The sequence below is a fragment of the Narcine bancroftii genome, chromosome 3 (genome assembly GCF_036971445.1).
Source record: "Narcine bancroftii isolate sNarBan1 chromosome 3, sNarBan1.hap1, whole genome shotgun sequence".
Classification (NCBI taxonomy): Eukaryota; Metazoa; Chordata; class Chondrichthyes; order Torpediniformes; family Narcinidae; genus Narcine; species Narcine bancroftii.
The window spans coordinates 349,953,560-349,968,003 of record NC_091471.1 but is presented as its reverse complement, the minus strand read 5'-3'; the positions used below and the strand labels follow the sequence as shown (position 1 = coordinate 349,968,003).

The window sequence follows — 14,444 nt, the reverse complement described above, 5'->3', positions numbered from 1 at the left end:
GTACTTTTTATATAGCAAAGATAAAGATACATAACCAACAGTTTGGGCTTGTGCCCTTCAAGGTAAGAGCAGCCCTGAAAATTATTTCCAAGTAAATCCAGTTCCTGTTTGAAAGCATGGAATGTTTTGTGCAATAGTTTTTTGGTCATAATCACTTTGCATCTTCTCTTTTGCTTATTACGTTAAATAGCGTGACACAGTCAGTCTTTTCACCCTATGCTCTGTTTATCCTATCTGAGCTTTGCTGTTGTAGCCCTATCACAAGCAACTGCCATCCTGTAGCCCTGTTGCCAGATTGTGTGGGGTGATGTACTGTTGTGTGGGAAGGGAAACTAGCTTCATGGGTTCAGTGAGCAACGAGTCTGGACACAGGCTGAACACAGAAATAATCTTCATTGAAACACATATAAGGAGATTGCCATAGGATAGCACACACTAGTACTCAATCACACAATAGTATAATCAGTCACATTGGACTCAACACTACCGATACTAGTAGCAGTACAACCCGTAGATGACCGATTCTAGCAACTGTTTATGCAGACTTATAACAACCAAGGATTACAATACGCTACCTGCCATTCCTTGTCTAATGTGGGCACAGATCCACATTACAACTCCAATCCCTGTGTAGTGCACACCTTAGTAACAACCTATCCAGCGTTGTCCACAGTTGGAGACCTGGAGCGGAGCAGGGTTCAGCTCAGAACTAAAAAGTGAAAGAGGTGCTCTATATGTAGGCTTTATAGTACAGTAAGTTGGAGGATCTGGCCCAGGTAATCACCAGGTGCTTCAAGGGGCCAATGTCAGGTGTGCACTAATGGGCGGGTGGAGTCCAATTTTGATTTGGCAAGTGTTGTGCCTTATGACTAGGTACTTGCTGGTGGGGTCACGTGACAGTCGAGATCCTCCACACGAGATGTACCAATTGGGATTTGCAATATTTTAATTTTTCTTTCTCTTCCAGTTCGATGAGGGTCGTAATGTTTATGATGGAGAAATTACAAAAGACAATCTGGTGCAATTTATCAAAAACAACCAGCTGCCTCTGGTTATTGAGTTCACAGAGCAGGTAGGCAAATAGATTTGAACTGCTCCAAAATCAATATCCTGCTGCCAAGCTGCAACATTGGATATCGAATGGGGTGCTTTTAACACACCGGCTGGAGGTTGTGGTTGAGGAGGTCCATTTTTCTGCTTGCTGTGGTTAAATGCAGAGACATTGTCCTTGAGTTAACAAGGCGAATACTCTGCCATTGATCCAATGAAATTTCACCCTAATGGCTGGGAGTTTGTAGTTGAAAGGAAATCAGAGTGGTATTGTTGATTGTGATAACCATTAAACTACTGAATTATTAAGATGACTGGTTCACTTGTGCCCAGTGAAGGAAATTACCATTGTTACCCTGACTGACCCAGAACTCGAAAGCTTCCATTCTGAGGACTGTTCAGGGAGAGCAGCAGTTGCTGCCATTGCCAGTCACATCCCACAAGCAATTTGCCCTTTGAATGATTGAGGATTTGCCGTCGGTGCCTTCCTTGTGAAGTATTGGGTGTACGTGATCATACGGGCCAGACTTCGAGGTGGGCTATGAGCAATAGCCCATAGCCCAGGGGTATGAGCCCAGGGGTATGAGCAATAGATTGGGTTCAAGGACTGTTTAATTTTTATTCAACTATTTGTGTGTTGGTCCAACAGTAGTTGCTCCTTGTGGAACATCTAAGTTGATGCTTAGTTAATTTTGAATTAAGTGCAACTGAATTGTGATACCATTGAATACAACTGTGAAGCTTCAGTGAAATGGTTGAAGTTCTGACACTAATCTGTTCTGGGTTACTCTTTTGCAGTCTGCCCCAAAGATCTTCGGTGGGGATATCAAAACCCACATGTTGCTGTTCATCCCCAAGACCTCACCGACATACGAAGACAAATTGAACAACTTCAAGGATGCTGCAGGAAGCTTCAAGGGGAAGGTCAGTGAGCACTAGGTGTAGCAAGTTCACCGGTGACCTCAAGTAACATTTTCAATACGTGGATGCATATTTTGTAATCTATTTAGATTTATTCTGTAGTTAATGGACGGCACAGTTAACATAGTGTTTAGTGTAACACCTTCACAGCACCAGTGATCAGGACCAGGGTGCATAGGGCCCTGGATGAAAATGGCTTCACTTGAGCATCATATCCTAATCAATTTGATCAAACCTGAGTTAATGAAGGTAGAAGTGAAAACACTGAAATGCTGGAGGAACTCGGGTGGTCTTTTCAGCATCTATAGGAGACAAAGATGTATTGCTGATATTTCAAGCCTGACCCCCTTCTTCAAGGTATGAGCAAAATGTAAAAATTAGCTATTTGACATGCTGAGTTCCTCCAGCATTTTACTACAATCACAGCGTCTGCAGACTTTCGTGTTTCAGAAGTAAAAATACAATGGAGAAACTCAGCAGGTCAAACTGTGTACTTTATATAGCAAAAGTAAAGATACATAACCAATATTTCAGGCTTGAGCCCTTCATTAGGGTATGAGCAAAATGTCGACAGGAACCCGAACAAAATGAAGGCAGAGATTGGTTTATCTCAGTTTTGTATTTCCCATGAGTTTTAGTTAATGATGCAGGTGGAATATTTAAAATTGGTCTTTTTTCCAAGCACTGATCTTTTTTGGCTGAGTACATCAGAGGTGGTCATTCGTTAGAGGTACCCAGTTTGGGATTTTTTTTTAACCTCGATGCATGTGGATATCAATGCAAGTTATAGGCTGCATTGAATCAATGATTAGTGAAGCTGGTAGGATTTAAATGGTCGTAATTTGTGCTTGGTGCTATAGTCATTTTAAATCAGTTAAACATTCTGATTGGCCACAGTTGGAATATTGCCCATTCTGCCCATCACAATTTATGTTGGCTTCCAGGAACAGTACAGGCACAATTTATCAGAATCTCTTAAGATAAGATGGCATGTGTGGTTGGAAGGATTTAAAAAAAAAAAGACATGAGGCACCATCTTCAGAGGGTGGTAGGTGTGTGGAACAAGTTGTCAGAGGAAGCAGTGGATGCAATTCCAGTCATTTAAACTACTTGGATGGGAAAGGTTTAAAGCATAAGGGCCAGACATGGGGCAAATGGGAATATCTTTGGTTGGCTCTGGCAAATTTAAGAATTTGTCCCATGGAAAAGTTTTTAACAGTAGATAAGTTGTGATTATTGGAACAAAGAACGTCATTTGGAGATTTGATAAGTGTCCTGGCAGGTTTCGATGGAGGGAACCTCTTCTGTTCCACTTTGTACGTTCCCAAGATAAGCAGGCACAGATGTGATACTTCAGGCAAAAGATATGCATGGATATCTGCAGCTCAGCCTGCAGGGACAATGATTGTCTGTGCTTTCCACAGATCTGGATGGGTGTTGGGGAGAATAAGAAATTGGATCAATGTTTGCCAAGTTCAACAATTCATGTACTTGTACACTTGAGTTTGGAAGTGGGGGGGGGGGGGAAGAGGTATTTAATTCTAAATTATTATTAGCTCAAAATGTTACCAACTAAAATAAGTTCTCCTTTTCCTTGGGGAATTGCAGTTGGAATGCTCTGAATCTCGCACAGACTTAATGGGCTGAATAGCTTCCAATGAATTTACCAACAAGCATAAAAGTAAGCACAAACTTGCAGATGCATTAAAAAATTATTAAAAACTTAGTGTGGCCCTAGAACAAATTGAATTTTGGACAATAAATGGCAGAGAAAATGCATTTTGTCTCTGGCAGAAGACTCCAAACCACCCAGGGGGAAACTTGAGTTCAGCTTGAATGTATATGTAGATGAATTGTTTAGCAACTTGTTGAGTTTGTGGTTCTGCACTTTAGAGAATGATTTGGTTGAAACTTGGTTTGAAAATTCAGGCCTTTTCTCTGCAACTGATCGTCCCCCCCAACTTCCCTGGCAGGTTCTGTTCATCTACATTGACAGTGAAGTTGAAGACAACCAGCGGGTTCTGGAGTTCTTTGGCTTGAAGAAGGAGGAGTGTCCAGCTATTCGCCTCATCACACTGGAGGAGGAAATGACCAAGTACAAGCCAGAGTTGGAGGACATCACTGTGGAGAATGTCAAAAGTTTCTGCAGCAAGTTCTTGGAAGGGAAGCTGAAGGTGAGGCTGTTATTGGGTGCAAAGTTCCCAGTCTGTGTGAAGCCTGCACTGAAATGTTTGTCCCAATCCAAACAGAACGGTGTAGAATTTGTGCAGTACAAGTGCTGGAGAAACCCAGCAGGTCATGTAGGAAGTAAATGGTGGTCACTGTTTGAGGACTGAGCCAAATCTGAGCAGGTCCTAAAGCAACAGCTGGGAATGGGGCAGCATGGTAGTATAGTGTTTAGCACAGCACTATTGCAACACTGCGACCTCGGTTCAAATCCGACGCTGTCTGAGGATTTTGTTCTCCCTGAGACCTGTGGGTTTTCTCCAGGTGCTCTAGTTTCCTTGTGCCTCAAATATATGGTCTGATAGGTTATTGGATGGCATGGGTTTCATGGGGCCTTCTACTGTGCTTTGTTATTATACTTTTTTTTTAAATGATTTCTCCCAGAATGCGGAGGTGGTGCAGGCAGGTTCCTCTGGTCCTGTGAGCACCTACAATCTGGAGTCGTGCTGTGACGCCCTAACTGGTCATCTTACACACGTATGCAGGAAGCACCAATCATACCATAGGACCATTTGGGCCTCAATTGATAGAAATACAAATGAGAGTCTGAATCACTAGGAAATGGATGGAATTTACATTTGGACACTAGATCCATAGAAGTGTGAACCTGGAAGCCAAATTAGGTTTGTTCAAAGAGTGGAATGATTCAAGTTGTTTTATTGTTGCATACTGAGATACAAATACACTACTTATTTTGTGAAATCCAGCAATCGACTTGTACTTCGACTTGGTTCAATAATAATGTTAGGAATGATGTGACAAAAAGTATTGCAAGATGTAGTGAAGAGTGCAATTAAAAATAACAATGTAAGAGCATTTTTTGGCTGAGTGAGATCCTTTTTAAGAGTGGTAGGAAGGAAACCTCCTTGAATCTGAAGAAGGTTAGTGTTTTCGAGCTCGAGTATCTTCTGCCTGACAGAATGGGGGAGAAAGATGCTACATCCTTCACGTTGGCAATTTAAATTCCCGATGGCACTACCTTAAGTTGTGAGTAGTGATTTGTTTGGTTTGCATTGCACCCAAGGATAAAAATAATTTCCATGATAATGGGTTGAAGCTCTGGACACTGAATATAGAATCTACATCTAGCGTTCTGAGGTCACCCATTCTCTGTCAGGATAAATGCTGCCAAGTGCATCAGTTTGTGTAATGCACATCAGGTCTGTGTTGATCGGGCCCCAAGATCATGGACAATAGATTGACTGTAATTACCAAAAGAAATGAGTGGTGTGAATTCTCTACAAGCTATTTTGATGGAGAGTTGGGGTCTGGAATGAACTATCATGTGCTTAAAGGAATGGGGTAAGTCTGTGAAAGGAATAGAATTGGCTGGGCGATAGGATGATCTGAATTGTCCAACATTGACCTGATGTGGACTAGTTGGGCCAGATGTATGCTGCCCCCTTTCGAGATTTTTGTAGCTACTTGTTTATATGGAAATTTGACTTTGTGAAATGTGCTATTAATGTTTAAAATTCTGTGCTATTTAGCCTCATCTCATGAGCCAAGACATTCCTGAAGATTGGGACAAAACACCAGTCAAAGTCCTTGTTGGCAAAAACTTTGAGGAAGTTGCCTTTGATGAAACAAAAGACGTTTTTGTTGAATTCTGTAAGTTTTGAGAATTTGAACTTTAAACTTGTTTTAGTCCTGACACTTTGTTCAGCACACTCTGAGAAAGCTGACCCTGAAATTCAGTGGTTACCCTTTCCTCCAGAATTGTGCCTCCACACCTTGTGGCCCTCTTAAAGTGAGCCGCGGCTGGCATTGGACTGCAAGCGGTGAGGTGTGTAGTCCAGTGAAGCTCCTGAATGCAGCATTATGGACAGAAGCTCCATTAACATCTGTCTCCAACCAGGCAGCAGCAATATCAGCCTCTTATTTCTGTTAACCCCTTCCCTGCTCTCTAACCCTCCCATCTCTTGTCCTCCAGCTCTCCACACCCCTTCCCTTCCCTTGTATCAGCCCTCTTATCTGTATCCACCTGTTAGCTAGGGCTCTTTTCTCATCCTCCCTTCCCCCCACCCCCTCCCCTCGTCGGTCCCATCTTTTTACTTCGGCATCTTCCTGTTTTTCCAGATTCATGATGAGGGGTTCGGGCCCAAAACATTGACAACCTTTGACTTCCTATGGGTGCTGCATGCCCTGTTGAGTTTCTCCAGCATTATATGGCATTAGCATTAATGCAGAGTTTGTACCATTTTAAATTTGGGATTATGCCATGTAAAAGATGTGCTTTTTTCTGCCCAGATGCTCCATGGTGTGGTCACTGTAAACAGCTGGCTCCAATCTGGGAATCTCTGGGAGAAAAGTATAAGGATAATGAGAAAATAGTCATTGCAAAGATGGACTCTACGGCCAATGAAATAGAAGCTGTGAAGATCCACAGTTTCCCGACACTGAAGTTCTTCCCTGCGGGCTCTGAGCAAAAGGTGAGCATCAAGCTGGGACCCGAGCTGTCTGGTGTGATTCAGCAGCCATATCGCAGCAGATTCCTGGCAGCTTCCCCATGAGACTATTTAAGATGTGATGCCAGCCACAAATAGCCTCGGTTGAGCTGGATGTGATCAGCATTGCTGGAATTAATGGGTCTGTTCCTGTTTTAGTCACCACTGACAAACTTGGACACTAATTCAGCTGATGAATATTTTGGAGGTTGAAAATATAAACTGACATGTTGCAAATCATGTGTCAGCAGGGTTAGTGATGTTATTGCATCCTATGATCTGATGTAACTAAGCAAGTGTTACACAAGGATTTAGAAATGAGTGCAGGAGTAGACCAACTAGCTGTTTTAAACTACGGTATATGCCAGTGTATGGACAACTCTGTATAGGATGACCCCAGAATTTCCACCTAAAATTGTTTTTTTTGAGTGATACTCTATGTATAAGGCTACCCCAAATCTGGCATTTTTCTGCCAACCAGTGAATGATATTAAAAGTAAATCACAATATTTTAATTCAAAATTATCCAGTCAAGGTTTTTATTAGCATATTTTAAAATAAGCCACCATTGGCTCCTGTAACAGGCTGTTAAAAGTCTGCGCAGAGCTGACGGTAGTCAGACTGGGCAGATGACCACCTTGGGGGAGCGCTAAGACTTCCCTGATAACAAACGGGGCATGTGTGAAATTGCATGGAGCCGATGGGAAGATGGCAGGGGTGTTGACGTTCAGATTTTAGACCCAGCGTATAAGACAACCCTGACTTTGAGGTCACATTTTTAAGTTTTGCGTATCATCCTATATGCTGGAACATAGGATAGTTTAAAGGTCATGCTGCAACTGGTCAAGTACTGGTGAGGCCACACCTGGAGTACTGTGAAGTTCTGGTCTTGCTTGAGGAGGAATGTACTGGCTTTGGAGGTGATGCAGAGGAGGTTGATTCCAGAGATGAAGGGGTTAGCCTATGAGGGGGAGAGAGAGGGAGAGTCGTCTGGGTACACTCACTGGAATTTAGATGAATGAGAGGGGATCTTGTAGAAACATGAAATTATGAAAGCCATAGAAAAGATAGAGGTTGGTAAATTGTTTCTATTTGTGGGGGAAACGAGAACTGAGACATGAAGATTCAAGGTGGTAGATGTTGGAGAGATGATGAGGAGCAACTGGTTTTCCCAGAGGGTGGTGAATTTGTAAATCTCTGCCCATTGAAGAGGTGGCGGTGATGTCAGTAAATCTATTTAAGACAAGGTTGGGTAGATTTTTACATAATTGGGGAATTGAGGGAGGAAAAAGGCAGGTAGGTGGAGATGAGCCTCTCATCAGATCATCCACAATCTCAGTGTATGGCAGAGAAGCTTAACCGGCTGGATGGCCAACGACTCCTACCTATTATGTTCTTAAATGCCACTATTCATCAAGATCTCTGATCTTCTATCATGGTCCCAGTTTTCTTCCCTGTACAATTGTTTACAAATATTGATTGGTAGTTTGAAAGTTTTCTTTAATCCTAGCATCAAATGAAATGTAGCAGTCATCTAAGAATTTAATGCTCGATTTCTTCCTAAAGTATTTGATTTGTATTTGCAGGTTATAGATTTCAATGGTGAGAGAACACTTGAATCATTCATCAAGTTCTTAGAGAGTGGAGGGAAAGACGGAGGTGCTGCTGAGGAGGTGAGAACAATGAGGGATTGTTGTCCATTGACTTGCTTGATCTGGGTGGTTACTGAGTATCTGGAGGCTTGTTGGGGAGGATGGGAGGATTGGAGGTATTTCCATGGTAACCTTGGGGCAATACATGAGGTGAGCAGAGCACACAAGGATCTTGTATTTCTTGGGCAATCTGTGGGCAGCATGGTTCCTATAACCTGGCCAACTTTTGCCAGAGTTGGGTGTGTTACCCATCAAACACAAACCTTGGCTCTGTCTCCTCTCATCATGTGCTGGGGTATGCAAATGTCAGCTGATGTCTGATATTTGGAGAGCGACTTTGCAAGCAAATGGGTGAAGTGGATCCACTGTCCAGTGAATGTCAGATTGTATAAACACAGCCCAACAAAACAGCATTCACAAAACACACAACCAGCTATTACACACATACAAAGAATACATATGCAGGATAAGTATTTCATCTATACAAATAATAAATAAAGATTGTTTCATGAATGAGAGTCTTGGATGGTCAGTGTGAGCAGTTCCTTTGGTTGTTCAGCATTCTCACTGCTCATGGGAAGAAGCTGTTCCTTAGCCTGGTGGCGCTGGCTCTAATTCTCCTATATCTCTTCCCCGACGGGAGCAGCTGAAAGATGCTGTGTGCAGGGTGGAAGAGGTCCTCAATGAATTTGTGCACCCTCTTCAGACAATGAACCTGGTAAATCACATTGATAGGGAGACTCCAAGGATCCTCTCTGCCACTCTTATGGTCCTGTGGATTGACCTCAGATCCATTTCTCTGCACACTGATGCAGCTGGCCAGAGCTCTTGAGAGAACTTCTATAGAAGGTTGACATAATGGTGTGGCTGGTAGCCTTACCCATTTCAGTCTTCAGGAAGTACAGTCACTGTTGTGCCTTCCTGACAAGTGAGAAGATGTTGGGTGTCAACGATAAGGTCACTAGTTAAGTGAACTTCAAGTATCTTGGTGCTCTCAATTTTCTTTTACAGAGTTGTTGATGTGGAGTGTAGTCGTTCCTGGTCTAGGGGAATCTAGCAAGAGCATAAAGGATAGATGGTCAGGACTAAACCTGGACAATTTCCATGTAGTTCCACTGTTTCCTTCTTGGAGTTCCACTGTATTGTGCAAGTGGCAGTATGGTTCCACTGGAACTTGAAGGCAACCTTTTTGTACTGCGTGTCCATTCATGCACTCGTCTGACATTTTTGTAATTAGTAACTTGCCCTTGGATATTTTCTCCAACTAGATGAAGTCTGGGCAGTTCCACAGTAATTGTTCAGGATGAGAGCACCTTGCATTGAGCCTTGTCATTAGATATATTGAATGGGTTGCGAGCTGAAATTTTACAGGAATATAATCTGTTTGTCCATGGACATGCACTGCCAAATCAAGGCCACCCATAAATTGGAGGAACAGCACTTAACATTCTATCTGGGCATTCTCCAGCTGGATGGCATGAACATCGACTTCACCATTTTCTGTTAGACCAGTCCCTATTCTCACTCTTGCCCATCCCTGCTTCCTTTCCTCCAATACCCCACCCCTTTCCTCCATTCAGCTATCCTTGCCCTGTTTTCTCTTGTACCTTTATCCACCTATTACCTCTTGCCTGTGATCCTCTCTTCCCCTCCCCCCTCCACCCCCTACATTTTGCTCATACCTTGAAGTGCTCAAGCATGAATTGATGGTTATGTATCTTTGCTATAAAAAGGACACTGACCTGCTGAGTTTCTCCAGCATTGTTTTTACTTCAACCATGGCAGACTTCTGTTTCACTCCATTTTACAAGAGTATTTTCAGTAAGCTGCTTTTGGCTGCCAGAAGTGCTATTATTGCTGCAGTCTTATTTTAGCAAGTGATGTCCACAGATGTCTTTCCCAATCCGGTATATCACCAGGTTTTCCTGGGAGAGGGGTGTGTTGGTGATTGGGGAAGAGCTTGATGTAATGCTGCAAACAGCCTGTGCTTCAGAAATTGTCACTGTCTCACACCACCAATTGTTTGACAGGACCTTGAAGACCTTGAGGATGAGGAAGATGACGACGAGACAGATGGGGAGTCGGAAGATGAAGAAGCTGATCATCTTAAAGATGAATTGTAAAGAATTGCAACCAAAAACACTACAGCTTTTTGTATGATTCAAAAAAAATCAGTAAACCTGAAATATTTGACATCAAGTCTAAGTTCATAAAGCCAGGGAATATCCAACCAATTGTCAATGCACATTGTGCAGTTATCAATTTAATTTATTAGGGATCATCATCCTTAATTTTCAAGCCACAAATTGATATCTCTACTTGGGACTTTGTTTTCTGTTACTGATCTGTGTAATGTACTTTTGTACAGATTTTTAACTTGTTTGTATTAACATTGCATCTTTGCCTGGTGATGGACAGTCTTCTCGCACATTTGTCTTGAGTGCCTAAATAGAGATGAGTGAACTTGAGGCCACTGCGAGGGAAATTTAAAAAAAAAACATTGGGGGGGGTGGGGGGGTTGGAATTGGTCAGAAGTGGTATTGCTCAAAGGAAGAGGCGTCTAGTTTTATAACTCAGGGACTCTTCTCAGTTTTCTTTTTAAATCTGGACCCAAAATTAGCTTTTCTTTTGATTGTGGGGTGGAAGGGATTGCCATGTGTCGGATGGGGTGAAAGCTCCATCAGTGTTCTGCAATTCAAGCATTCCAGCGTGCTTAACCAGAGGCAAAGATATGGTGGCCAGAATGAAATTAAAGAAAGATTAAATTTTCCATTCTAAGGCTTGTTTCTTTTTGTCATGCTGGTTTGTTGGCCAACCTCTGCCGTTGAGAGAGAGGCATTTAGGGTTTTGGGAACTCATGGCAAGTTGGTGGCTCAAATATGGCCCTCGCTCAAATAATTTGCTGCTATAGTTGCAGCAAAAATCGACCTCTTGTCATAACGTGCACTAATCCCCTGTGGAGTTAGAAATGTCAATGGCAGCAAAGGCGTTTCTCACGATGCACAAAGCAGTACAGTTAGTGCAAGGATATTACAGTACGGTGATCTGGCTTCAAATATACCTTGGTCTGCAAAGAGTTTGTAAGTTCTCCCTGTATCACTGTCAGTTTCCTCCCATGTTCCAAAGATGTACGAAGATGGTGGATTCATTGGGCAGCACAGGCTCATGGGCCAAAGGACCTGTTATTAATCTGTATTTTGTATTTTAAAAAAAGCTGGCTCTGTGGTCCCAATTCCCTGTGTCTGTTCTCACAGGCCTGTTAACTCCATCCACCCCTTACCTTGCAATAAAGGTGATTAGCATACTGAGCCAGAATACAGGGTGGTTGGGCACGGGATATTTTTGTATGAAATTGGAGCATTTCACTTCATGGTGTGTCATTGAACTGATCCCAGCTGAGCCACCGGGAACATTCCTGGCAATGACAGCTTTGCCTTGATGCACTTCAAAGGAGAATACTGACCTGATCAACTGGATGTGTGAGAAACTGGCATCAAAAAGGAAGGGGACTGTTGGAGTGGAAGAGATCATTTGGTGTGAGCTGGCCTGCTGATACAGGGCAAATCCATGCTGACCAATCTAATGCCCTTTCCAGCAGTATGCCCATTACCTGTCTCACAAGAATGACCGCGGCAGCAAACTCCTTGGAAGGACTAAATACGGCACACTGTTGGGCTAGCAGCCAAGAACATGAGCGAAGGAACCGTTTTCCCAAGACCTCTTCATTAGGAAGGTCAATGACTACCGCAAATCTTACGTGAAGGACATCGCCCTCTAGGATGTGGTGGATAACAGTCACTTTGATATGACCTTCCAAGACCCCAGCGAGGACCCCAGAGGATACTCCGAGACTTCCAGAAAGGGGAGATGTCCAAGCAACAGCCATTCTTACCCTTCACTGCAGAAGGAATGAGTGATAAAGGTGCACATGTTCAACCCACATGTGTAAGAGATGGATGTGCTCACCTTTCTGGGCTGTTAAGGGAACAGGGACTTGCATGGATGTCAAATGCTCATTTAGAATCTGGACCAGCAAATGCCAAGATAAGGTGGTCACCATAGGAGGGAATGGTGGTCTTTGATGGAACTACAGGAAACCTAGGCATGTGACAGCCCAATGCAGCTCAGTCATCTACAAGAACTGCAAGCAGGAAGGTGACCAGACCAAGGACTGCAGAGAGCAAGTGCTGCAACTTGTGTGGGGAAGCAGGCCACCTCTGCAGAGTCTGTCCTCTGCAGGCCACCTCTGGCAGCCAACCACCTAAGCAATAAGGGGGAAATAGCTAACACCACCATCTCAACAAGGTCAACAACCTTTTTTGAAAATTTTATTTTTCCATTTGCATCAAATATAAACAAATGTTTCTTCATCTTTGATAATTCATTATAATAAAAATGATGCAAAAAAACGTTAATTTTTCTCCCATTCCTCCCCCAAAAGAAAGAAAAACACCAGAATCATTTTACATCAATCAATATATTTTCTAACCTATCAATTCTATCTTGAACATATGGGAGCGCGTGTATTTGTTCCTTAAATTATAATTAGTTTTATCTAATGGTATACAATTTTGTAGTTCTACATTGCCATCTATCCAACCCTATAACAGTGTCCGACTTCCACGTTACTGCCATACACTTCTTGGCCACTGCTATTGCTACACTCAAAACTTTCATTGATACTGGTCTAGCTTCAATTTAGTATCTGTTTCATATCATTCACCTGGCAAAAATATTCTGGGATCTTTTGGTATTCGTTTCTTCATAATTCGTCCCAATAATACACATAAATCTTCCTGAAACTTCCCAACTTTTTCACACAACTGAACTGCATGCAGTAAAGTATCTATTTCCTTGTTACATCTAAAATACTTGTCAGAGCAATTTGAATTAAGTCTTATGTAATTTATATGGAGTATAGTATAACAGGTGCAAAAAATTATATTGTACCATTTGATATCTACCACTAATTGTACTGTTACACTCTTGACACATACTTGACCATACTTCATCTTGAATTTGTATGTTTAAATCCTTTCCCATTTTTTGACGTATATAAATCCTTTTTTTGCATTGTCTTGTAATTTTATATACATATTAGTAATAAATTTCTTTATAAATATCAGTTATTAGACATTCAAATTGGTTATGTTCCAAAGTCTAAAATTCTCACCTAGCTTTTTAAAATGATTTGAGCTGAAAATATGAAAAAAATTGTATTTTGTGCATAATATTCTTTCATTTGCTCAAAAATCAAAAAAACCCTAAAATTATCTTTTATCCTCTTTATCCCATGATTAATACCAAATATTTTTAAAAAAACCCTAAAATTATCTTTTATCCTCTTTATCCCATGATTAATACCAAATATTTTAAAAAAAGGATTATTTAATGTAAATGAAAGTGGGTTCTACTTTAATATTATTTTGGCTACATGATAATTTATTCCTCTTTCCATATGGATTTTGTTACATATCCTAAGCAAATGTTTTAAAATTTGTACATATTTCTTTCAAAAGTTCTTCAAGCCATTTGTATAAAATACATTCTGGATCTATTTCTCCTATTTTACTCATCTCAATCTGTACCCGTGCCACCTTTTCCCCAGTTTGATAACAGGAGGCCAAAAATCTTGCGCAGCTTTATAATTTTTTTTTTTAATTCGGCAATCTTAGTCCAGATCAAATTTCCAAGTCAGTTTTTCCAAAGCTATCCTCGGCATTTTATCTCACCAAATAAATATTCTTACATTTTTTTTATTTCTTGAAAAACTTTGGTATAGGAGTCGCTAATGATTGAAACAAATATTGTCCTCAGAAAAATATTCATCTTTGCACAATGTATCCTTCCTATTGGTAAATCTTTCCATCTTTTTAAATCCTCACTTTTTCCCCAATAATGGCAAATAATTCAATTTAAATAAATTATTTAAATTCCTGTCGATATTAATTCCTATATATTTAATTGCTTCCTTTTGCCATTTAAACTTTGTCACCTGTTTACTTTGTGTAGTCTTCATCATTCATAGGCATCACCTCACTTTTTCCCTTCAACTTTGTAACCTGATATTAAACAATATTCTGTCAATCGTATATTTAATCTCTTTAATGATATTTCTGGTTTTGTAAGATATAGTATAACATCTGCA

At 41.3% G+C, this 14,444-nt stretch overlaps 1 protein-coding gene across 1 annotated transcript in view; it reads left to right on the top strand.

Moving 5' to 3' along the window:
* p4hb (prolyl 4-hydroxylase, beta polypeptide) overlaps nt 1–11,066 on the top strand; it is a 34,878-nt gene extending 23,812 nt beyond the window's left edge. Inside the window, exons 5-11 of the mRNA XM_069929711.1 lie at nt 968–1,072; nt 1,849–1,974; nt 3,945–4,145; nt 5,688–5,808; nt 6,448–6,629; nt 8,231–8,317; nt 10,327–11,066. Coding sequence (XP_069785812.1) covers nt 968–1,072; nt 1,849–1,974; nt 3,945–4,145; nt 5,688–5,808; nt 6,448–6,629; nt 8,231–8,317; nt 10,327–10,419 — 915 coding nt within the window. The 3' untranslated portion in view covers nt 10,420–11,066. The remainder of the gene's footprint in view (nt 1–967; nt 1,073–1,848; nt 1,975–3,944; nt 4,146–5,687; nt 5,809–6,447; nt 6,630–8,230; nt 8,318–10,326) is intronic.
* Nucleotides 11,067–14,444: the final 3,378 nt, after the last annotated feature.